This window comes from Scophthalmus maximus, chromosome 5, assembly GCF_022379125.1.
Source record: "Scophthalmus maximus strain ysfricsl-2021 chromosome 5, ASM2237912v1, whole genome shotgun sequence".
NCBI classification, from domain to species: domain Eukaryota; kingdom Metazoa; phylum Chordata; class Actinopteri; order Pleuronectiformes; family Scophthalmidae; genus Scophthalmus; species Scophthalmus maximus.
The window spans coordinates 1907501-1933127 of NC_061519.1; the positions used below are offsets into that span (position 1 = coordinate 1907501).

The following is a 25627-nucleotide window of genomic DNA, read 5'->3' on the forward strand; positions in this document are numbered from 1 at the left end:
ACTTTGCGCATCTTGTTACTTTTCTGGACGAGAAAAACTCATCATCTCATGCGCACGGCTGATTTCTGGTCGTCTCCGTGATGAGGCCGAGCGTAAACAGATTTTTGCAGTGAGTTGGAGTCAGTATGCTTGAAAACGATTTGAAGAGTGTGAAATACACGACAAAATCAATGTCGATCTCGCTTTCTGTTTCCCCTCCCTCAGCTGCTGCTGCTGCCACACGACCGCCCCCACCCTCTTTTCCTCTTTCCTGACGCCCCCTCAACTCCGGCGAATGACTCTCCTCAGGACCAGGGGGGGAAATGGATATGAGGGCACCGCAGGGGGGTCGCATTCCCGTTGCAGTCTCGACTACGTCACACCGTCCGTCACCCCAACGTCAAGGCAAGCATCAGCTGCCCACTCTGCTCCGTACGATAGGGGCCGTTCAGATCCACCCACGCCTTTGTAGCTCAGGTCAATGTTGCGACAACCAGTGAGGTCGCCTGTCCTCTCCGACCAACTCAGAAGAAATTCTTTTGGGGGAAAAAGATTCCCCTGGTGTTTGATATTAAATAAAGATGTTTCAAAATGGGCAATCATTATTGAAAATATGTCTACATTAGAAAATAATTGGTGACACAATTTAAAGTTTGAATATACTTTTATTTCTCAAAAGTCCGTTTTCATTTCATACAGGAATTTGTGATTTATGTTATTTTGTGTCTAAAACTTTTAATAATTGTGGTGTTGGCAGCACACAAACTCAACCAGTGCTACCAAATTTAACCAGTTAGCTTATGTTTCCAGGACCAAAAGCAATGCTAAACTAATTCTGGATCAAGTAAAAAACTTTTTTTTAGAATGACAGTGTGACAATAATGTGTTGGCCGGTGAAAGAGGTCACTTGTAGTGACGAACCTACGGAGAATTATCACCTGAACCCGCGACTCAGATTAGCCCGTGAACATATTGGAGCATCAGCAGCTGGTAGTAAATGGATGGAAATGTGGCTCTGTGACTGCTGGACGCATAAATAAGTTATTGGAAATGTAACATGGCTGCACCATAGACTGTATATAACATGGACATAGTCACAGAGACCGGAAGGTGAAGCCAATGCAGAAGTGCCTGAAGCCTGTATTCTCTGGAATCACCAGCAGAGGGCGACTGCCTGGTTGCAAAAGGAAGTCCGTTTCTACAGAAGTCTATGAGAAAACAACTCTACTTCTCACTTCAGTTATAATGTCAGTAAACATTTTCCTGAGGAGTTTATGGTTCAATCTCTGGTTTCAAGTCTTCTTCAAAAAAGCATCATGTTCATTTAGTAAATGATGTTCTCATTCAGAGTAAAATAGACGCTAATGCACGGTGTGCATTGGGGCATGGAAATGTGTAGGTGGGCGCGTAGTGGACGAGCTCTCAGTCAGCGTGAATGAGTCGTGGAGAAGGAGACCTCGCTAAACTCGAGGCTTCAGAATGGCAGGTCGTGAAACCAATGGGTGACATCACAGTGGGTTACCACCATCGATTTACTATTGATACCTAGATACCGGATGTCGCCCAGACAAGATGGCTGTGCCATCCATTAGTGTTAGTTTTCTGACAAATGCCCCTCCTGAGGAGCAAAAGATAGTGATTGTCTATGTTTAACATGTTATTAGTTTTATTTGAGACGCTTAAAACGTTAATGACAATGAGGATGTAAATGTATAAATGTGAGCTTCAGTGCTCAGTGGGAAGAAGTAGAATAGAACATGTTAACCAGCTCTTTGAGGACTTGAGGTAAATGACGCTCTCCACTGATTCTGGCAGAGCAGCCGAGTTCGTGAAGCAATCTAGATCTGATGTGCTCTGTGGCGCCTTCTCAGCCCGCAGCAGCTAATTGGCTCCTCTGAGAGACACTTACCCATACACATAGTGTAGCCGCAGACTTGCACACAAACACACACACACACACACACGAGTGAGGACCTCCCAGCCATCTGGCGGGGGCCCGCGGTTACAGGTGCTCCTCTGCTCCTGCGTCTCCCCCACCTCGACGCCCCACCAGTCTGCCATCGTGTTTGATCAGAGACACGGTGTCGTGTCTTCTCGTTTCGGCAAACCCGCGGGTCACGACTCATTTCATCGCACAAATTCACAGTCTCATCCAGTCGACCCCTCTTGGTCCGATCAAGAGGCATTAATGTTCTGTGCCACAGTTCCACTTTGACACATTTAGCCCGGAGTGCTTCTCCCATGGTGAATGTGAAACGTAGCACTGCTGACATCAAGTTGTAGATGCTGGGAACTACAGCGGAGTCTGGTTCACTTTGTTGTCTCCACAGCTGTGGGGGAACTTGTCTCAGGGCTTCATGTCATACTAAGTCAATTTATACCTGTGAATGGTAAAAGATGCCAAATACAGACAGTTAACGCACCCTCAGTCATTGGTTCCTAGGCAGACGGGCACATCACAAGGACATTATACACTCGTATTTGAAAGATGTTTGACTAGAACAGGGTAAATGAACAAAGTGCGTTTCGTTTGACAACGACTGTACTCTTCAGTGCAGGTAGAGCGGATGATGGTTGGATGAGTGAATGTAATGGATGACGTTATGAGACTAGTTTACACATGAAGGCTAGATTAACCTTCCGGGGGCCCAAAGATGGGTTATGACCCCTGTTCCTCACACACTGCGCCTCACAGATTTGCTGGTAACTCAAATATAAATATGATTCTAGAAATATACAATATCATGCAATCACTAAATTGAAACGGTTAATGTGTGCCATACCTTTTCAAGAAAGGGCCCCGATCACGTCGGCTGATCTTAGTGCTGCAAATAGCATGCGGCCATAATCTGTGTGAAATTATAACGTTGCATATCTGTGGGGGGAATCATGTGTGAAGTACTTCAGAGTTGAGCTTACAGAAGCACAGTATCACTGTGTACTATGTATCCAAGCTGGGAGGTAAACATTTGTGATGTGAAGTATTTTGTTGGATATATAAATAGGCTCAGTTCATTAACAAATCCTTACTTCTGCTTCAATGTGAGTGGGAATAAACATGACTGCCCTTCTTAGGTCCAGAAAGTCTCACATCGGAAACACCTCAAGACGTCCAAAGTGTTCAAATCTCACGTTGTCCACTATGGAAGTTTTTTTGTGTCGCTTTTGTCAGTTTGTGTCTTTTGGATGGAAGACGTTCCAGCAGAAGCTTCAGTTTTGAAGAAATCTTTAAGTGAAAACTGAACTTTTCTCGTCCGTCAGAGGTTGTGTTTCATGTTTAAATGATGATGTTGGTTCGGAGTACAGGATACTACGATCTTTTTACTCTAATTCAACCATCACTCTGGTTAAATGACATTATAAAGCGGTTAACAAAATATGAGCTAAAACAACCAAGTAATTTACATGTTTTTTTTTCAAGCTTGTACGAGTCCCACAACACTCTCCGATTTCATCACTTTATGTACTAAAATTCTTAACTTGTATAAATGTGCCAGACGGGATCATCAAGTGGGAAAAGCAGCCAATTGCTGCTCATCCATTAACCTAGGTGGGGCCCTGATTTCGTACTTATTGTTATGTCATTCATCATGCTTGAGAGAAGCACTGTGCCAACATTCAGTGTTAATCTCTTTAATATTTTAGTTTGTTAATGGGCTCTCGGGTGCATAAATAATAAATAAAGTTGTGTTTTCATTCCCTTTAACAATTACGGCCAACATTTCCATTCCACTCATTCGGGGTGTTGTAGCAGTCCCCCACCACCTGAGGCCGCAGTAGAGCAAAACATTTCAGTAGGGGTAAAAAATTGCATGAAAACAGATGAATAGACAGTCTGATTTCAGTTCAGTTAAAGCTCCTTGTTCTACTGGGAAATTGATCTTCACACATTTGAAAATGGTACTTTCATTAACTCAAGTCATCAACCCCTGAGCGCACAAACAGGGAGAGGAATTCCCCAGTGTTTCCCCCTCAATGTGGTAAATGTTGCGTGTTCTTGCACTGACCTCGAATGTAGCCACTGTCCAAACTAGACTCGCAGTATTAAGTCACTGTGTGGGGATAACATTCATTTCACATTTCACATTTGTTCTACTTCAGAGTGAAGAAAGACCCGAGATTTGAAGTCAAAGAAATACAACTTTATTTAAGTGTAAACAAAAAAAACTGCATAGGAAATGTTTAAAGTCCACAGAGTACAGAGAGAGCAGCAGGTGGCCAATATATTATTGTCTCCTCTGCCTTATTTAGACTGAAGACCTGACATCTGCAACTCCACCCAGCACAATGTGTGAGTGTGTGTTCAGGGAGGGAAAGTGTACTGGGAAACACGCAAACACACGCACGCAAACACACACGCACGCAAACACACACGCACGCAAACACACACGCACGCAAACACACACACACCCACACACCGGCATGGATGAGGAAGCATCAGCAGCAGCCATCTAAACTCAGCCGGCCACACTGGCTCCCCCTGCCTCTTGGACTGTGAGGAGGATACATTCAGTGGATCTCTGCTCAGACAACACAGATGCAGCGCACAAACACAACGGCCCCTCCACACACACCCGGCTGCTGGGAGAACAGGACACGACGGAAACATGATTGTGGACAAGCTGCCATTATCCCCTCAAGCCAAGCATCTCCCAGCTTGGCTGTGAAAGCTGCTTTCTACATGAACCCGCTGCAGCGTGTTCAACTACAACCACATGGTTCCACATTATATTCATTAGTATTGCTGGTGCATAATATTTAGCATCAAATCGTAGAGAATTAGAGTTGTTGTTGTTTTTTTGTATGTTGTCTCTGTTCAGTCTTATAAGGCTTCCAGCAGCTGGTTGTAGGGAGCGAGCATCAACAAGATCCCATTTAACCCTTTTCTTCACAAAATACATTCTAAAAGGGCCAATGAGCATCAAGTGGTGGGAAGCATTTGTACTTTTTTTGTAATTAGGAAAAACAAAAATTGTCAAAAAAAAACAAAAACCCAACAAGATTAATCAGGGGAAACTAATTGAAAGCATTTTTTTTTTTTTTCAGATTGAGGAATAATTTGTTTTTCTAATATGTGAATGGACACAAAGGAATCAGACTAGTACTGAGAGGTCATAATAAGGGGGAGGGGGAGAAAGTCATTACATCATCACTACGGGACACGATTCAATGAGACACCTGCAGGACAGGGCTGCTGAGAACTACCTGAGTTTTATTTTTTTCATCTCTAAATTTTCAAACCTTTTTTTTTCGTCTTCTTTCTCTCGCTTTCGAATATACAATCATGAAAAGGAGGACTAAGACCTCGCAGCCAATACCTGGTGTAGCTTTGCTTTTATTTCTCTCTTTCTCTCTTAAAACCGTGAGGCACAAAAAGAAAATATGGTGGACAAAAACCACAGGGGCCCGATTTAAAATAAAACTAAACACCCCACTGAGCAGGAGCGCAGTCATCCAATCACGTGCTCAGCAGCCATCACCACACTTCCTAGATTCACACAAAGATGAGGAGAGGAGCAGATTGCTAGTTTGTGGGAGAGAAACCAATTTCTTCCCATATGAGAGTGAGAGTTCCCATTACCCGGTCAACACACAAAATGGCTGTCTCATGGATTCCTCGATGTTGGAAAGTTGGATCTACACTCGGCAGGAAGCTTTTAGAGCTCCGCTAAGTTGCAGGGCTCGAGTGTGAAAGGCCAATTTGTTAACATCCATCCACATAACTAATATAAGAGGGACTAAAAGGAAATGAAGCACTAATGGTTGAGGGAAAAGCTGCCTCTGCAGAGCCTCTAGAGAACAGGAAATACAATCGCCAAGGTCCGAGGTTAATTCCATCCAACGCAATATCAACACACACATACACATCTTTGGGTATATATTTTGGTAAAATCATCCCAATAGTCAGCTACCCACCCCGTCTGAGTTTTTCAACACCTATCTGAGAGACATCAGTATAATACAAGGACTTTTTAAAGCATGCAACAAAATGGAAAACAAAATAAAGGTTAAAAATACATTTTTTTTTCTCTTTAAGAGTGAAGACCTAAGGATCTCAAGGATAGAATTCTGCAATCTTAATTAAAAACCGATGCAACATGAATGAACATTTCACTGAGTAATACTGAAAAGCAAAAAAAATGTAAGAGAAATCTTATCTGTGAAACTGGGTGTTGGGTTCAGAGCAGCATGGTCTCTGGACTGGAACTGGATCCTTATCACTTCAATAATATTCCAGCCTGTTGTCACCGGTGGGTGTAAATCCTCCGATGTGTGTGTTTACACCACAATCAGAGGGGTTGAGGTTAGACTTGTCTCCTAGTCCTCAATGAGCATCGCCCTGCATCCTAAAGTCCACACTGAAATATTGGTTAAATTGTGCTGAAATTAGAAGTCGTTCTTGTGCGTTCAAAAGTTCTTAACTCTTTTCAAGAGGCCATTTCCTCTTCCCTTCACCCCTTGCACACAGTAACAAAGTGAAATCGGGATGTTCATCATCATCATCATAATGAGGTAAAGATAAATGGGGCACAGCCCTCTTAAGCGCGTCCAGTCAAGAGAGCGAGGATTCATCCACGGGCGCTCTGATTTTACACTTGTATCTATGATATAATGGTCCAGCGACAGTCGTCGTCTATAAACAGTGGTCCAGATGCCTACTCTGTTTGGCACAGAAGTCTCATGGATCATTTTGGCACAACGCTTTCATCTGAAATATTTGGTTTCGTGGTGATCTAAGGCATAATTTACGAGGCAATTTACAGTAGATTCAACAAAACCAAAAGGTGTTCAGGGTTTGTGAGATGGGAGTGATGAACCCCAACACAAATGTCATTTCAACTTGAAACAGTACCATGATCTTTGGTCCTAGAGCTATGAGACAATGTACTGCACTGTAACACGAGACGATTCAATGAATGAGGTATATTTGTAAATGCATAAATATCTGACGAGGTACGCTTAAATAACGAGTAAAAACGAGGTATTCAGAGTGAGAATAACAAGTTGAGGTATTTGAATGTGTTAATGCACAGTAGCTATGAGTGACACATTTGAGGTATTCAGGAGTTGAGGTATACAAGAGAGGAGGTAAAGGAGAGCGTTTGAGGTACAGGATATTGGAGATATGAGGATGTCCATCCTGATCATGTGCACACAGGCCCACTCCTCAGAGGCGAGAGCCGGTCAGTGACTCTTTTTCGTGGGTCCCGAGATTCTTTGCCAGGCTAAGGAGGTGGCTAACGGAACCTCTATTGTCTTAGTGCTTTCCAGCAGGATACAGATTTAATGGAGGGCAAGGGGATTCAAAACCCCACAATGCTTTCACCACAAAGAGTTAGAATCTATTTGTTTCTATGGAGATAAGGTTGGGACACAAACTAATGGTGCTCCGATGAGCCTACAGGCCGTCTACAATTGATAGAGGTGGGGGCATCATTTGATGGTTGATGCGATAAATGCGAAGGTGGAGGAAAGGGTCCACTTTGGTGCTCTTTGGTGCGGGCATCGTCCGTTCTTGACTCGAACATCTCTGTTCAGACAAAAAGAGTCTTCTTTTCAAACCCCGCCTCTAAACAGCGAGGGCCGTTGGTCTAGGCAGAATGTGAAAGCACTCATGCACAATAAACTGTGACGGAAGCACACTTTATTCATCCACGCCTAACGTAGACACTGCTATGAGCTCAATTGGGTGAGTTTTGTGAACTTTAGACTTTCCCATTAACAATGATTATTCAAGATAATGTATTTAAAATGGGGAGGGGTTATTTATAGAATAGCCAAAATCTACAGTTGGCCAATTTGTCTTAAGAGGAATCAATCAACTCGAGCTCAATTTGGAGGCGTCATCACAGCTCCAAACGTCAATAAATAGGGCAGGGCTTCGTAATGCAGCCCTCCTAATGGACTGGACTACAGGCCCCAGGAGCCAGAGAGAGGTAGCTTTCAACCACAATCTAAATCCAGAGGATTGTAGTGTTGGGTCGGCAATTTGATGTCATTAATGTCCTCTAGACGGCCAAATTAGATGCCTTCATTTGAGGCTTTTGTTACACAGCATGCCTCATCAAAAAAAAGGTGTCATTCAATCATGATTAAATCTCTATGTTTAGATCGTGAATAGGTCCAGATCTTGGAAGAGTTTTCACCAAAATCCTTTGGTGGGTCTTCCCGTCTGGATGAGACGCCGCTCTCCTTGCATTCAAATCTTTGCATCTTCATTGTTTCACGTCTGTCTGGATAATAACAACGCGGGCCGTCTTTATTTTATCAAAAACATTAGTTCATTCGGTCTTATAAGACACGGTTGGGGCGGTGGGTGTATGGATGATCGAACAATTTGGTTAATTTTATTACAGGGCTTATTTTAGGGATCATTTCGGGGGGTCGTTTTGGAGATGATTCCCTAAACGTTACCTTTTTGCTTATCGATAAAATTCATCAAATCAGCATAATCCAGTAAAGCTAGAGGGAGAGCCAGAAAAGTAATGATCACTTTTAATCAGTCCTACTATGACCTGAGCTAATTTTGATTCTATCAAGTTTGGCATCGCTTTGCACTCTTCTCAGGCTATCGCGACACAACACAATCCACATAGCCACAAAGAGACATGGATCGATGCACACGCGAAAAAACTAACTAGCCTTAAATGTAAAAAGGGACACTACTGTACCCTAATTTCCCCTCCACTTCTAATGAGAGTAAATCATGCACCCTCTACAGTGGTCTGAGTATTGTCTCAGCAACAACATTCAGGAGGTTCACTTTATAACTCATATTTCAAAATGCACAGCAAGAATTCCATTAATCCTGTGCAAATATCAACTGAAGAGTCTATTCTTTTTTTTGTCTCTCTTAAATAACAAACTATAGAGTTAGACTTTTCTTCTTTGTAAAACTTCACAGACTAAAACCTCTGCTCAGTGACTATGAGTACATTCGTAAAGAGCTAAATGAGGTAGGTGTGGAGCAGAGGGTGTAAGATTTCAAGAAAAGTGAGAAATTCCCTGAGATGGATACGTAAGGAGAGTTTACAGAGAGAATTCAGAGCAGCTGAGACCAACAAAGGGAAATATGGCTCTTTATCTACTGATTATCAATTTGTAGAGGTTCCCTTTGTCATAAATACCACAGATATCAGATTTGGAGAATATCAATGTAAATGAAAGAAAAAAACCCTATAGTTTTATTTTCCCTTAATTTCAGCATGCTCTCAATCCTCTCTGAGCTCTCCTCCTGTTGTGACGGCTGATTCATTCTCTCTCCTCCATTTACTTCATCGAAGAAAAAAAAAATGCAAAAAGAACAAACGGAGGGAGAGAATGCAAAAATAACGTGTTTTTTTTTCGTTTTTCTTTCTTTTTTAGAATTTGAGAATGCGATTATTTCCAAAGTCAACAACCACAATGACTCCGTCGGGCGTCACAGCCACACCGGAGGGGCGATCCATCTGTCCAAAGCCGCTCCCCTGTGTGCCAAATTTGCATAAAAAGTTTCCATTGGGCTCGAACACTTGGACCCGGTGGTTGCGGGAGTCGGCCACGATGATGCGGTTCTCCTGGTCCACGGCGACGCCCTGGGGCCGCAGGAATTGCCCATTCCCTGTGCCCTCAGAGCCCAGGAAGCGAGCCGACTGGCAGTCAGGCCGGATGACCAGGAGCCGGTGGTTGTTGAAGTCGGTCACCACCAGGTGGTCCTCGTGGTTGAAGGCCACTCCTCTGGGAGAGTCAAAGTGTTTCCACAGGGCCCCTTCGAAGCCGTACTTGTTGAGGAAAGAGCCATCGGGGGCGAAGAGCTGCACGCGGTGGTTCCTGGTGTCTGAGACCAGGATCTTACCCTCAGAGTTGACAGCCACATCCCAGGGATAATTGAACTGCCCGTTTTTGGTGCCCTTTTCCCCAAACTTGAGCAGGAACTGGCCCTCAAAAGTAAACACCTGTCAGACAAAGCAGATGTCTTAACACCTAACATGTTTACATGTAGAGAAGAGGGAGAGTAAGCAGGAGGAGCTGTGTGTTTATGTGGGTTTACAGATTTTCAGAAGCCAACATGCTCCTGTAACTTAAAAGAATATCATGGCATCCCTGCTATTGTGCAAAATTAGTAAGTAGGAAAGGGTCGATCGTGTCCACACGAGTTTTCATACCTGCACACGGTGATTGTCCTTATCAGCCACAATGATTCGTCTCTGACTGTCACATGCAACGCCAGCTGGACGATCGAACTGACCAGGCCGAGAACCCAGAGAGCCAAACTTATGGTGGAAGGCACCACAAGGCTTGAATATCTGGAGACAGAGGGACAAAAAAAACCCGCCATATTGATTTTCTTTTAAAGTTATGGAGCGTTATGGAGCAGACTTTGGCAATACTGAAAATAAAATAGTTGACTTTATATCTGCTTGATCCACAATTACAGACTTTCTTTAGTGCAGTATATGAATTTTGATTTGATACTGGTGGGTGTAGAGAAGTCCTGTTTACAGAGACCATTTCACCAGCCATACTTTTAGACTGAACAGACAGTGAATCTAGCTGTACCTGTATGCGGTTGTTGCTGCGGTCAGCCACAGCCACGTATCCTTCTTTGTCCACACTGATGCCCCAAGGACGACAGAGCTGACCGTCTCCCTCCCCCTCGCACCCAAAGGATGACATATGGGAACCCAGAGATCCATAGCTCCGCCCTGACTTCACGATCACCTTGAAGGGGCTGCCCTGGATGTGCTGGTTACACACCAGCACTGACACGAGGTGCTCCCCCTCACACTTGGGCACGTAGCTGATGGTGTAAGAGCCGTTCTGGTGGTCTGTCACGTCTGCGGCAGACAGTGTGCCATCGCCGGCTGACATGACTATTGCAGACACGCTGTCCCCACCGGAGAGACGCGGCTCGCCGTCGTGGTCATATCCAATCACGGTGAAGGATGTGGGCTTGCCACGGAGCCCACTTTTCAGGCCCTCACCGTGGGCTTTGGTGACCAGGGCAAAAGCTCCACTGCTGATCAGGCCCATGGACTGGATGGCTATGCACAGAGCCTGAGGGAACCATGATGGGAAAGTTAAATTGCTTTCTTTTTCTTTTAAAACCTACTTGTAAACTCAGAGGAAAGTTAAATAATCATATATTGGAACATAATATGTAGTGGAAAAACCTTGGCCACTTGTTATCAAGCCATGAGCTCACCTGGTCTGGAGGAGTGAACATGAAGCGGTCGTCCTCTTGCGCCTGAAGCAGGCCCCTGAGGGCCTTGAGCTCATGGATCTGGGTGAGCATTCGCTCCCTTGCCAGCAGCACGTCGAGATGGTGGCCCTCATCCAGCACCTGGCTGACTGCAGCGATGGTGCTGTCTAACTTGGTCAGACTCTGGTGCAGTTTCTCCACCTGCAGGTACAGAGACTTGGCCTTCACCTGACGGATCTTCTCCACCTGAAACAAGACGGGGCACATGTTTACGGTCACCACCAGGGATTTGGTTGAACAAATAGCACAGTAAGCGCACGACAAATGTGCTTTATTGAACTGTGACAATAAATTGTGTCTTTATCCTGCCAAATTACAGACATCATTGCATGTAATGTTTCTATAGCTGCTTTCAGACATGCACTAAAATCCTTTCTGTCACTGCAGACTGGTCACTGCAAGTCTATCCACTGGGTGGCAGCAATGTGCTGACCATACCAAGTCTGCCAGATATTCAGGAAGAAGAAGAAGATGAAGGTTCGGCAAGTTGGTTGCCAGTACATCTATAATGATTGGGTTTTAACAAACATTAAACAATCCAGTATGTTTGTTGAAGAGAAGTGAGACAGAAGAAGAGGTAATAGAGACGTTAACTGAGAGCATGAGATAAATCTGTAAGTGGATTTGTAGATGGAGACTGATGAAATACCTTTTCCATCAGTGCCGATGGTAAAATGAATTCTAGTTGTAAGCTTTCGCCATAATGCGTTGCTGATACTCGACTCTGCATCATACACAAGTTTCTTTAAGCTTCAAGCCAAAACAACGCAGCAGCAAACAATAAGGAAACAATGTGCAATGCTATACACAAAGTATAATGTGGGACAACCATCACTTAACCAGGACACATTTCTGTTACCGTGAGAAGGCAGATAAAGTTACAGTAGAGTCGGTGAGAATAGAGCATCAAAGAGGGTGGCAGAACCCGAGGAGCAGGGAGTGGGCTCCTACTCACCCTCACCTAACAAAAAGAGTTCAACACAATGGGCTGACTGGCTCTATGGTTAGAAGGACTTTTGATAGCAAGGAGAGAGAGAGAGAGAGTCCAGAAGAGAGGGGTCTATTGTTAATCCCTGGCATAAGTGGAACTGCCAATTTGCATCTGTGAGACTAGAGTTTCACTTTATAGTCACTGAAGACAAAGACTCAAGTTAGGCTTTTTGATGGACAGACAACTAGTTTTAGTTCCTCTGTTGAAACACCCACTGGCAGAGTTGGTATGTGTTTCAGACAGAGGGGGGTCGGGGGAGGCCAGCGCAACTCCTATCCTACCCGCTCACACAATAACACGCAATGCAAGACACACCCAGGTTCATGCTCACAGTTCTCAGGACTTGAGTTATACCCGCGGGTCACATTTGGCACCTTTATTGTCACCCTCAGAGTCAAGGATCTCTCTGGCTTGTTAACACAGTTCCGAGTCACTGCATAGAAACTTCCTGGATGTGTCCGTCTTCCTGTCAGCCCAGGTGACTGTCACGCGGGCTTGCTGGACAGGAAACCGGAGCGGACCGATTTGAAAATAACTCGTATAATTCAGGAGGAAAACAGAGGAGCTTTACGGGAGGTAGTAGGTAAGCAAAGATCTGAGAAGTGACTTCACAGGTCACTTTCCACATACTGTCCATTTTATTACTGCCCAGTTGAGGGTTATAGGGTTTGATTGGCAATTATTTTCAGTAACTATTAAGCAGACTCTTTTATTTTCATCATAAAGTCTGGAAAGAGTCTTGACAAAGTCAAAGGCAGTGTCAACGTTTTAATAACAGCAATACACTCTTCCACCACAAAAAATAACTCAAATAACAAAAACAGTAGTTAACTAACGGCAACACAAACTCCAACCAACTGTATGAGCACCAAAAATAAATAGGATGAGGCTACATTCAATTTAAAAAAAAAAAAACGAAAACGATCTCCTTCCACACAAGCGTTTTAGCTCCGGGTCAGTGATAATCCCAGTCCATACCAACGCACCTGACAATGTATATCACGTACCCTGGGCATGTGCATGCCGATGTGAACAGGAAGCAGAGTGATTACTCTGCAGTTGAAAATACAGAAAACACCACGAATGAGAAACGACGATGGTGAAAATTAAGAGCAGGGATTTTCTTCTCGTCGTTGCTTCTTCTCTCCTCAGAAGGAGCAATGGGCCTTGATAACTACTTTTTGTTGCACAATATATTGTCCCAGAAATTATTGCGAGAAACAATATTGTCGTCCTTTTCAGACCATTTTTTGATACTGAATCATGTGAGCTTGGTTGTTGCGCGGGCGAGTCATACACAATTTGTGATGCTGCTGAGATAAATGTTATCCAGAGTTAAGATTTGTGCTTATGCTTCAGACAAAACAAGCAATTTGAAGACATGGTGCCTTCAGAAAAATAAGAAATCCATATTTTATAGACCAAATCAGTGGTTTATTAATCATACGACGAGATCAGAAGCAGCAAGACTTGCTGGACTGTTGTTGACATTCATTCTTATGTCAACAAACATGCATGTAGATGCAATTGAGGTCAATAAAAATTATTGATTTCATATTCATGCATCATACGATAAGTCGTTAATCTAATTATCGTGACAGGCCTATGGAGCAACGACGAGGTGGAACGGTTACTAAAAATGTGTGCAACGTTTTGCCTTCACTACTGGCAGTCGAGTTGTGACTGATAATAACCAGTCAGGAAGTGAACGCAGGTGACTGCGTCAAATTTTTCAAACCTCTTTGGTTTTTTCCCATCCACACTACAACGCAGCCTGCAGAGTTTTCAAACTAAAACTGGGCGTACAGCGTTTCCAAGCTTCTCCATTTTTAGGCGCCAAGTTGTCTGGACAGGGGAGCAGACTGTAAGTAACTAAAAAGTATAAGCCTCAATCAGCACCTTCCTACTTCACACATCTGCATTTGCTGAAATTCTGAACATGGTTCATCAAGCGTAGTAAGAATATTCAGAGAGTAAGCTGTGTTACGGCCGCCTGTACTGACTATATCAGCTCAGGGGAAAAGACTTCATCCTGCAGTGGTGTAAAAAGGATTAAAGAGGGAACACGGGTAAGTGAAAACCTTCTTCGTGACACTTTGACCTACACACATGCACACACGCACCGAGGAGCGCCAAGATCTGAGACACCGGTCAGTTTTTACAACGTCACTCAACCTGTTCTGAGGGAATGGGAGAAATAAGAGCGTGGTGGACTGGTGGGTGTTCGCCTTAATTGATGGTTATGATGTGCCAGGACCAGGTCAACAAATCTGCACATAAACATAAATGTACAAGTGCACATGCACACATTTTACTCTGGTTTCGGTCATAGATTACAGGATGTGGATTTTGTGCTTGTATATGTGTGTTTCTGTTACAGACTTGGAATTGGTAGAGTGGCATTCATGTAGCACAGTGTCTTTTTTATGACATTTTATGTCGTTGTACATTTATTACCCCAGGGCTAGGGATCTGGAAGCACGTGAAGGGGCCTCGGGGACGGAGGCTCTTTCTTTCACCCTTTCCTTCTCAGAGTAACCTTAAACCACGAGAGGCCCGGGCAGAGTTTTTTTTGAAGTGCAGGCGGCAGAACAAACTGTTTCATGTTAAAACCTGGTTTTGTTTGATTTTACAAAGTTTCATTAACCAATCTTGACAAGTGCACTATAAACTGGGATATGACGGTTTACCATCTCATATCTCTGCAGTAAGTACACATTACAGATTACAGTTTCTGTTGCAAGTGAGCTCATGTGGGTGCAGATTCCCAGGTGTGTATATGGAAGGATGAAGTTGTTTAATTTAAATTACAAAGATAAGAATCCAAAATTGAATTGTTGGTAGGACTTAACTGAATTGGAATTTAAGGAATGTTTGCATAATGTAGAGACTCCTACCCAGAAGCTCTTCAAATAAAGAAATGGTATTAATGCATTTAACAGAGACGCTGTCTTTGCAATGGGTGTGCCACAACAACAGTACTCTGGTCAACGGGATAGTTCATTAGCATCTGGGGGAAAAGTATAAGAAAACATTTAAACCCTTAGACCAGGACAAGACAGAAAGTGCCCAGTAAAACCAACTCTTCCCATTGTTTAAGTAGACTGGACTCTGAGCAACACGAGGGCAGCAGCTCACCTTCCACAGTAGTTCACACTCCCGCTCCTCCAGCGCTTTCTTGTGTCTCAGGACGAGGGCCTTCACCTCCGTCTGCACAACCTTCGCCTTGATCTCCACCTGCTCTGCCATGGCCTGGACCTTCTCCATGCTTAGCTGGGGAAATGGAAAACACAACGATGTGACCTTACTGATGAAGTAGAGAAAATCAGGTGAAACAAAACAACAATAAAAAAGAATGGCATTTAAAAAGCAAATTACGACTAACAACACAGAAAAAGAGATGGAAGATGTGGGGATTAGCAAAAATACTCTGCGATGGGACAGAGGTCCAGAGAGGAATATCTAAACCCAGCACTCCCTGATCTGTTTTATTACTCAGATGGGACACAGATGACCTTCAGAAACAGGATGCAGAGGATCAGGAAACATTAAAAGAAAGGACACTTTATGTGACATCTTCCTGGCAAGTGAACGCACAAACACCTGTTCAGTTTTTTTGTCATCTGTTCCTACATTCAGCAGCTCCTCTACATGGGAAAAGGAAACATGGGTCGGGAATAGGAAGTCACTTCACACTGCAGCTTCCTACTGGACTGAACAGGCATTACTCACTCTTGAATTCAATGTGTGCATTATAGGATTTATAAGCATAAGAGCAGAGCATTACATTTGAAACGGGTTTCCTTCACTTGGCATATATAAAAAAAAAATGTTTTGGTTTTTTTTGGACTTTTTTTAAAAATAGATATTTCATTACTTAAATCAATAACTATTTTATGTTATGGAAATAAATCTTTATTTAAAGCTGTTTGGATGTGTTAAAAATTATTATATTCCTCAAACTAATGTATTGGAAAAAAATACTTTTGGTCTTGTATCTACAGTTAAGACCATGTGAACATGGTTCTTTTCTCTGTTGACCCCGTCACAGGAGGGGATTAGATAATCAGGTTTGGTTAACAATGAGTTGAGGACACCTTTGTAAATACAGGGCCTGAAAAGCCACTGTATGGCTCAAACTTGGAAAAATTTCTGCTTTGGAAGGTTTTCGTTTTTACAACCAACAATTTAGGCTAAATGCACATTTCTCCCTTTGTCTCCCTTCCCTCTCCCCCTGGGTTTTATCTAGCTTTTCCTGTGGCGCCTTCTGGGAGGTCACAGGGTGAACCGGACCTCACAGGGACGAAGGGGAGGTGGGATAAGACTTCCTTTGTGGCATCGGCCGCAGGGATCAAAGGTCACTTAAACCTCTGCAGGTCGTGATCTGCAACCCATGTCTTAAGACACATACTGCCCACCCCCACTGCAACCCGGCAAGCACAAAGCCTAGCAGCAGGGTTCTTCTCTCTTTGCCCGGCCTTTTCAGGCAGGCAGCCAAAGGGTCAACTAAATCAGGCCCCCAGAGAGGGAACAGCAGGGAGGGAATCCTGGAGGAAGCAGGGGGGGATGTTATCAAAATGGGGTGAAGAAGAAGACAGTGTGTCTCTGTATTTTTATATTTTAAAAAAACTCTGCTTTTCTAGTTGTGATTTTATTATTTTATTTTTCTGCCTCAACTTGTGTTTTCTCCTCTATTTTTTTTGCTTTTCTTTCCCTCACTACAGCTCAGACCTCTCGATTTCACACTTTGTTTCCTGTCCTCTGCTGCTTGGCCCCATGATCTGCCTCTCCGCCTCAGTGTCGCCATCTTCCCTGCTTCCGTCTCTCCCTCAACATTCCCAGAAGAGCACAGCTTGGAACACAAAGGGGGTCAGACTGACCAATCGCGCTGCAGGGAGACAGAGCTCTGGCCAACCAGGGGGTCACAAGTCCAGGGTCAGAGGTCAGGGCAGATAATGGGTGTGGAGTGGGCTGAAATTTCCTACCTCAGGGGACAGGGTTGGGTGTGCGTGCATGCGTGTGTGTGTGTTTACATATTATCTGGCGTCAGCACTTAACTACGGTGGTGACCTGGGACAAAAATGGAGAAAACATTCACCAAACACCACAAGGCATTGCCAGATGGTGAGCGGTGTTTCCTCAGACTCTGCTACATGTTTCCTGGTGCTTTTCACTGAATAGATTACAGTGTTGTTCATATGATGCAGATTGGTTAAAAAAATTAAGTGTATGATGTAATAACTGGTTCCAGTTGGAAACGTGGTCTGGAATCTGGTATTTAAACTTGAGCCATCGTAATAGTGTGTAAAATAAAATACAAATTTGAAAATAGTCTTTCCTAATTCTATATAGTGTTTTTTAATAGATCCATTGGTCCTTTTGTTGTGGAGACAATAAGCTTTGCTCCGTGGTTTACTGTTTTTGTTCACCTGCTCAGACAATGATGGACAAACAATTATGTCAACATTTCTAGATTACCCCAACCATATTTTCATGCTATGTGAAACAAAGCTTTCATATTGCTGCATATCAACCCTAAACACTACACACACAACAGAGAAAAAAAATCCAAATATATAGTATAATATCATTCAAGCTCTAATTTAAGCTGAGCAGATCCGTGACAAGATATTTTGGATTTTGAAAAACACCTAGAGGGACATGAGCGCCCGTGTGGCCCGGTTACAAGCTCTGCTGACCTCAGTGGAACAACTCGTGTTTCATGTTTCAGTCAAGTCTTCACCAAGGGCATGACACTGCCTTACCTCCCAGGCCAAGCAGGCAACCCGTGTTGTGTGTTTTGTGTGAGTGTGAGTGTGTGTGTGTGTGTGTGTGTGTGAGAGTGTGAGTGTGTGTGTTTGTGTGTGTCCCACCCTTTACTTTTTTTGAAAGTAAAGCTGCAGCTTAAGAGTCTTTCAATAGTATTAGTTAGGGCTGCAACTATTATTGCGATTATTTTATCGATTAATCAATTAGTTGTTTGGTCCATAAAATTGTGAAAAATGTTGATGGTGTTTTCCAAACCCCAAGATGATGTTTTGTTTTGTCCACACACCAAAGATAATCACTTTACTGTCATATTTACCAGAAAATATTCACATTTGAGAAGCTGAAATCAGAGAATAAAAACTACTTGAACCAATTAATCGATTATCAAAATAGTTGGCTATTAATTTAGTAATCGATTACTTATCGATTAATCGACTGATTATTAGTTGATGTTTTTATTGTTTGGTATATAAAATATGAAATGGTGAAAGACGCACATCACAAGTTCCCAGAGCCAAAGGTGATGTTAGTTACATTAGAACTAGCAAACGGCTTGTTCAAATTAATTTCAACATAGTCTCATTTTACTTACATTGAATAATTCACATTCTTTTATTCATTCACTCCGCCTCCACTGCCTCCACTGCCACAGTAGTAGAAGCAGTTGCATCTTACAAAGTCAGAAAACAACATCATCAACCCTTTTTCTATCTCTGATGTAAATTCCAAAATGCTTCCTGGCATTTTTTCTTAGACGATTGGGTGTCATGATTATTTTGTGCAACACAGTTTGCTTGTTTTGTTATAAACAATGAGAACAGCTACATTCTAGTTTGATAGGGCAATGTGCATTTCATGGACAACCTGAGTGTAAATAGTTGCAGCCCTAACTAATACTATTGAAAGACTCTCATTATTCAATCATTTTCCCTGCTCGTCCTGTAGTTCAAATTTTGGATAAACAGAGACGACGATGTCAGTGATGTGGCGGGGAAGAGCAGAAAATCCTTACATTTAAGAATTCACCTTTCTTGATAAACGACAACATGAATGCAATTAACCTTTCTTCTAAATTACTGATTAAGACTATTTTGGATGCATGCCCTACAGGGCAGCGACAGTAAATGCCCCTCACCTGGTGCTTCATGAGAGAACTGGCAGGCTTAAGTGTTCGTGGAACCTCTCATCAATTCTTCACTCGTGTATTTGTCACCATATAAACCTAAAAATTAGGAGGATGAAGAAAGCTGCTACCCCATCTATAATTACGTAAATGAAGAGGGGCAGTGTGTGTGTTTGTGTGGGGAAAAGAGAAAGAGGGTGGGGGGGGGGGTCCTTAAAGAGTTCCACATCTTAAAAGAGGTTTGGGAATTTTCCTTTCTCTGAAATCCTTTAAATGCCTCATCTACCCTCCCCCAGCCTCCTCCTCCCCTTTGACCTTCAGCCCTGCCCCCGCCAGACCTCACCCAATGCGACCCACCCCCTTTAAGGGCCAGCTGGACACCTCTAACCCCGGGCTTCCCAGCAGCCAAGGACTGGTCACTCTCATACACATTCAGGCCGGTCATCTCCAATAGCCGACGGCTCTGTACTGAGGGACGATGCAGAGACACAGCTGCTCTCTGAAGCTTCTCCTCGGCTTTTCGCAGGAGACAGATGAGTGTTGATCTGTGTGGTTTGTCTTTATATCGGACCACAGGCAATTTTGCCGCATAGATCTTGGCTTTGTTGAGACTTAAATCAGTTTGACCTAATTGAGTCCTACAGAATCACAAAAGGCAATTATTAAGATCATCTGGCCTTGTTCCCTTGTCTTCTTTCATTTGTTTTATTCAGATTTTCCACATTGTACTAGATTAAGACTGATCAAATTAGAAGACTGGGTGTTATTTCATGGCCTTGGTCCCGGACGTTCCATGCTTCTACTGTGTATGTGTCTGACTGGGTTCCTGTCTCACCTGCACAGCCTGTCGTCCCTGCTGTCCATCGGCAAGCAGCTGGATGGTGATGGCTCTGCAGTCCTGCACGGCATCTTGCAGGTAAACAAAGGTGTGGCCCATGTGGCGGCCCACACTGCACTCCCTGCAGATGGGCAGCGAGCATGTTTCACAGAAGAACAGGAACACCTGGGGACACACAGAGACGTGGATTTAAAACTGACCAAACTGACGCGATAACAGTTTTGTTTGTTTTTATTTGCTGTAGTGACATTTACAGCACAAGGGTTTATGGATCTCCTCCCCTTGTTATATTTTCTGGGATATTTTGTTGATTCAGCAGCCATCAAAAAATGTTTTTACTGGATCTACATGCTCCGCTCCCATAACCTTTTTGTCTAAAACTGACAGAAAGACTTGATGAGAGGATCTAACACCTCTAGCAAGGCTACTGAGATTTACTGTTGTGAATCACCACAGGTTGACAAAGGAAACTGGCATGGTGAATATATTAATCACAAAGTTAAGTGTCGCCCCCCCTTCTCAAACACACAAAGCTAATTAATGAGAAAAGACCATGAATGATAAACAAGTCATCCATATGCATGTGTTATCAGAGAGGATCATACAGGCGTCAACCCCAGGGAGCTTCTCTCTTCCAAAACACAGGGCCAGAAGACGCCAGAAGACACAAGGTGCCACTGAAACTAGATCAATACCATCTGGACGAACATCTGAGGATAGAGGCTGTAAAGGGACTTTACTCCTATTTGACATTTTCAAAGTAGTTGTATGAATTCTGATTGGTTGTAATGGAAGGCTAATTAAATATGCACTGGCCATCATATCCCAAAGAGACACCAGATCAATGTCCTCCAATAGCAAGACACCTGAGTGGATGGGGAGGGGCCTGCAATCAATCCATCAATAAGGGCTGTTCCCCCGGGGAGCTGCATAATCTAATGACACACACACACACACACACACACACACACACACACACACACACACACACACACACACACACACACACACACACACACACACACACACACACACACACACACACACACACACACACACACACACACACACACACACACACACACACACACACACACACACACACACACACACACACACACACACACACACACACACACACACCTCCCCCTTATCTGATTTCCTCCTCTTCCTTTCTCCCTTCTCCTTAAGCTCCTCGTGGATCTTTTTCTTGCTGTCTCTCCTTCTGCTGAGCGCTGCTCTCCACTTAGGCCTCAGCAGAGCTCGGTCACTCAATGCCCTGCTCTTCTCTCTCCTCCCGTCTGATCCGCCCCTTGCCAACAACCCCCAAATTCCGAGGGGACAGGACGCACAAAGGCGAGGAATGCAGCTGTGCTATAGTGTGGAGGTTATTGGTCCAATATTGACTCCAATAGCTGGATCAGAAATTGGTGAAAATTGAGCAAATTTATCTGATGAAATTCAACCTTATTCTATTCTGTTAACGTGCACACACTACGTCATAGTAGTGACTAAGTGTGCCGTTGAAAAAGAAAAAACTAATATAGCATGAAGCATGCACTAAACATTTACAAACAATTTTGATTTCTATTTATTCAGAGTGTTTTGTTTTACCCAGTTATACTACTCCTTGTGTAAACCGCAATTTATGAAGTTAGTTTTAAGTAGTTTGTGACTAAATTGAAATGTAATATATATTTAGTTTTAGTTTACAATTTGTTCTCATTTGAAATCATATTGACTTCAACAGAAATTTTCATTTCAGACCAATTTGTTGCAAAATTTAAAAATGTTCACGTTTGAACATAAAAAAAAAAGTACTAAGTAGCTGGTAAATGATTGTTTAATTTGTTACATTTAGTTTAACAAAGTTAGGAGAAGAAGTCAAGCCTGTTGAAGCCTTACACATAAAACAACGATCCCAGATATCCAGAGCTAAAGTATCAGGACTGAAAAGGGGCTAAGGCAGCTGGGGGTGAGGGACAGGCAGATTGATGGTACAAAGACAAGATGGATTGCAGTGAGGACCGACCCCTAACATTTGCAGGACTGAGATCAGCAACATTTAGATCTCATGAAGCTGATCCGAGTATTGACGATAACATGGTTGGTGGTTTATTCCACCATTAATTCTGGCGATGATGGGAAAATGGCTTCGGACGTGGAAATGTTGACTTGTTTGCCCCTGACGTTTGTAGACCTAGAAAGAGAGGAGCCTCAGCTGATGGTAATGGAAAATGCTAATCAGTTTTTATTACACACAACCTGCCACACATAGAAGAGCGGGGCTAATAAAATGTGCTAATTTACTCAGAGCTTGGCAGTAACCGTTGCCCTGACCAACCGATTCAGTCCACTATTCAGAGCAGTTTGATTGCCCCCATTGGCAGCTACTGTTTTTGAATGTTTAGAAAAATCCCTTCATCTCGCTCCCTCAGGGCAGAACCTTCCAACAAAGCAAATGATACCCCTTTTTCAACAACCAGCTCAATGGTCACACTCCTGTTCACCCACATTACATTTGGAACTTTTCAGTTACTGCACTTTGCTTTTCATCGTCAGACTTTTGACCGTTCACCACGGCACGGTGTGTTTCACTCTGTTGGTCGGACGTTAGCATGCTAAGCACTAGCTTCTATCAAAATACAGGCGCCATTTCATTGATGCGTGACGTAGACAGGTCCTAAATTAAACCTCCTGGCAGGTAGTCACGTCCTTGCAGATAACCAATAGGCAGACCCAAAATTAACCTTTTCTCACAGGTACCCGATAACTCTGTACTCACTGTCTCTCCTCTGTGGCGTGGGACCTATAACGCTCCATCGTTGGGTCTTGTGTCAAAATAAGAGCCCTGGCAGAGTCGTGTTATTGCGACTTCATGACATTTAATAAAATTCTGAGGCAGCGGCGGCAATAATTTTTGCAAAATGAACATAGACGATTTAGGCAGCGTGACTGGCTATGTCAAAAAAACATTCATGTAAACACAATGGCGATTAACGAGGTCAATAGAAATGACGGAGTTCATGTTCATGGATCGGACGATAAGTCGATAACAAAATTATTATGACAGGCCTACATCTTGCTACTACTGTTTACGCCCTCCAATAAGGACACATCCTTGATAACAATGTTCTACTCAAAACTGATGTTAACGCAGGCTGGTCCACTGGGGAGCAACAGGGTGACACATATCCTGAACAGAACCAGAACGACTTTATTTGTTGTTATTGTTCTACAAGAGGTGAATCACATGATCTTAGGAAAACACTGTTCTGTGCTTTCATCATAGTGTGCACTGGCAATCATGAAAACATAAGGGAAAAAACAATCATATGTGGCTACAAGCCTCCACCCACTTTTAACTTGGATCCATGTTGTTACCCTGATAAACTAATAAACCGGGCTATACACTAAATTCTTACAATTTCACCGAGCTGAAAGTTACATCATTTGAACGTCCACATAATCCACAAGATTTAATATGGGCCATTCACAAATCAATAATTTCTCCTGGTTGTCTGATCTCATGTTTCCATTCACCATTTTCACATGTGGAAATATGACAAAATGAAAAACAACATCACAAGAAACCTGTTATTGAAAACACTGGAGTCCCGTTTCATTGAACTAGATCCTATGACAAACATTCAATATCTTTATCACCATCTGCACCTTATGTGTCATCAACAGTCCTTGAGGTGAAACACACACACACACACACACACAGACAGACACAAGGCTGTACATTTCATAATACAGCTGCCTCTTGGAACGCTAGTCAATATTATTAACTCCTATTAAACAGAGATCCCACTAAAGTGCCGTTAAGAAGAACTGTCGTCATCCCGCCCCAAGTGTGGAATTGTACATACACGCTCAGTGTCCAGGAATCAGAGGGCTGTGACACAACTGCGTTAGAATCTGTCCCGCCATGCCAGCTTTCCCTTTTACACAGGCATTGAACCGGCACTATGGCTATCTCAACTGCCGGCATACAGGACAATAGCTTTTCCAAAAGATCATCGTGGAAGGATCCTGCCTTTGTCTTTATCGGTTTTTCTCTCTTCCAAACCCACCATTAACAAGCTTCAAGTCATTTATTACAAATGTTTTGTCGGCCCTAGAAAGGAAAAAATGCATCACGCACGAAACACATTCTAAGAAATCCAGCTGCTCTGTCACACATGTGCTACTAGAAGAGACCAGGCACTTCACAGCCATGCCATGCTCTGGACAGGCTGGATACACTCACACACGCAAGGGTACACCAGACACGTCCAGTGTGCACGTGACACAGAAATGTGAAAAACAACTTAGAAAAAGATGTGAAATAGGCGTGGTGTCACGCTAACAAAGTTGTAAATTCCACAGAGAACACCCTGGAGGGAGGCCTTCAGGCAGAGTTGACTCACCTACAGAATTGATGGGATGTTGGAACCAACATCCCATCACCGGCTATAAAGCTCTAAGCAGCGTTATTGTATTTCATTAGTGCACCGGATGTTTGTCATTCTCCTCCTCTACCCATTACACTCCTCCATGACAGATTCAAACCTAGGTTAGGTCTTTTTGTATGTGTTAATAAAATGGTGTCATAAACCAAAGGGATATCTCCATTACAGTTATGGAACTATTTTTGGCAACATTTTGCTCGTTTTTGCTGCTGCCCGATTTAAAAATGAAAAACGTTTAAATAAAGCTGGAACCTTAAGTTGGTTAATCGATTATAAAAAGGAATTAGAGAAATCAACAGCGTTGATAATCCATCCATATTGTCATAGTGCTGGTCCAAAGCCAATCTCAGATGTCAATTTCAATGTTGGGCAATATTTGACATTTTTATTGACTAACACATACAACCAACATGATTCAGCAACAGTATTATCACTCGTGAAAGTAATTGGAAGCAAAACATATGCCAGCAGTTATGTCTACAGAGCCTGTTAATGATTAGTAATTGCAGTAATTTAACAATTTTACTGCAAATGTCCAATGACTTAATCAGTAATGTAAAGTGCTCTTGAGTACAAATATTTCCCATGTAATAAGTAGCAGAGACACACACAAGTGCTGCAAAGGGTAAGGAACATGACAAATGCAATTTCTAACAGCAACGCGTTGACGCACATTTTTTAATCGGCTAATTTGAATGAATATGACATAGTTGGAGTTGACAAGAGCAACATTCCGAAACCCTGAAGGAAATAATGCCCGAGTGAATGCATGATGGCTTTGTGCTCACAGAGCAGCACACTGTAGTAGGTCCCACCCTCCCCTTGTAGGTACTGGGGAACTGGGGGAGAGGGCACGAGCTCCACTAGCCAGTAAAATCACTCGGCGCAGCATTCGTTGCCTGCATGCGCAGCGGAGTGGGGGGAAGGGACAAGGGCCATGTCATGTCACATTGTGGTGCCAGAAAAACCAGGTCTGCTTTAGGGAACTGTGCGACACACGTTCTTTGAAGACACATAACCAATATCCCCTGGTAGTGAGACGCTTGGACATCTGCGGTGGTCATGTCAAAATGCCATTTTTAAACAGTTTACAGCTTCTTCTATACCTCGTCGGTCTCAGGCAAGAAGACTAGCACATTTAGAAATGCCTTGCACAACTCGAAATTCGTCCTTTGACTGGAAATGAATGGAATTTTTGTGTTGTAAGTAAAGCGAGTTTTAGGGAAGA

The 25627-nt window shown here is 43.2% G+C and overlaps 1 protein-coding gene across 1 annotated transcript in view; it reads right to left on the bottom strand.

Moving 5' to 3' along the window:
- Window positions 1–4099: 4099 nt before the first annotated feature.
- Window positions 4100–25627, bottom strand: part of trim71 (tripartite motif containing 71, E3 ubiquitin protein ligase) — a 33899-nt gene continuing 12371 nt past the window's right edge. The window contains exons 2-7 of the mRNA XM_035634689.2: window positions 19940–20107; window positions 15351–15485; window positions 11165–11407; window positions 10519–11016; window positions 10125–10265; window positions 4100–9914 (exon numbers count right to left, since the gene is read on the bottom strand). Coding sequence (XP_035490582.2) covers window positions 9342–9914; window positions 10125–10265; window positions 10519–11016; window positions 11165–11407; window positions 15351–15485; window positions 19940–20107 — 1758 coding nt within the window. The 3' untranslated portion in view covers window positions 4100–9341. The remainder of the gene's footprint in view (window positions 9915–10124; window positions 10266–10518; window positions 11017–11164; window positions 11408–15350; window positions 15486–19939; window positions 20108–25627) is intronic.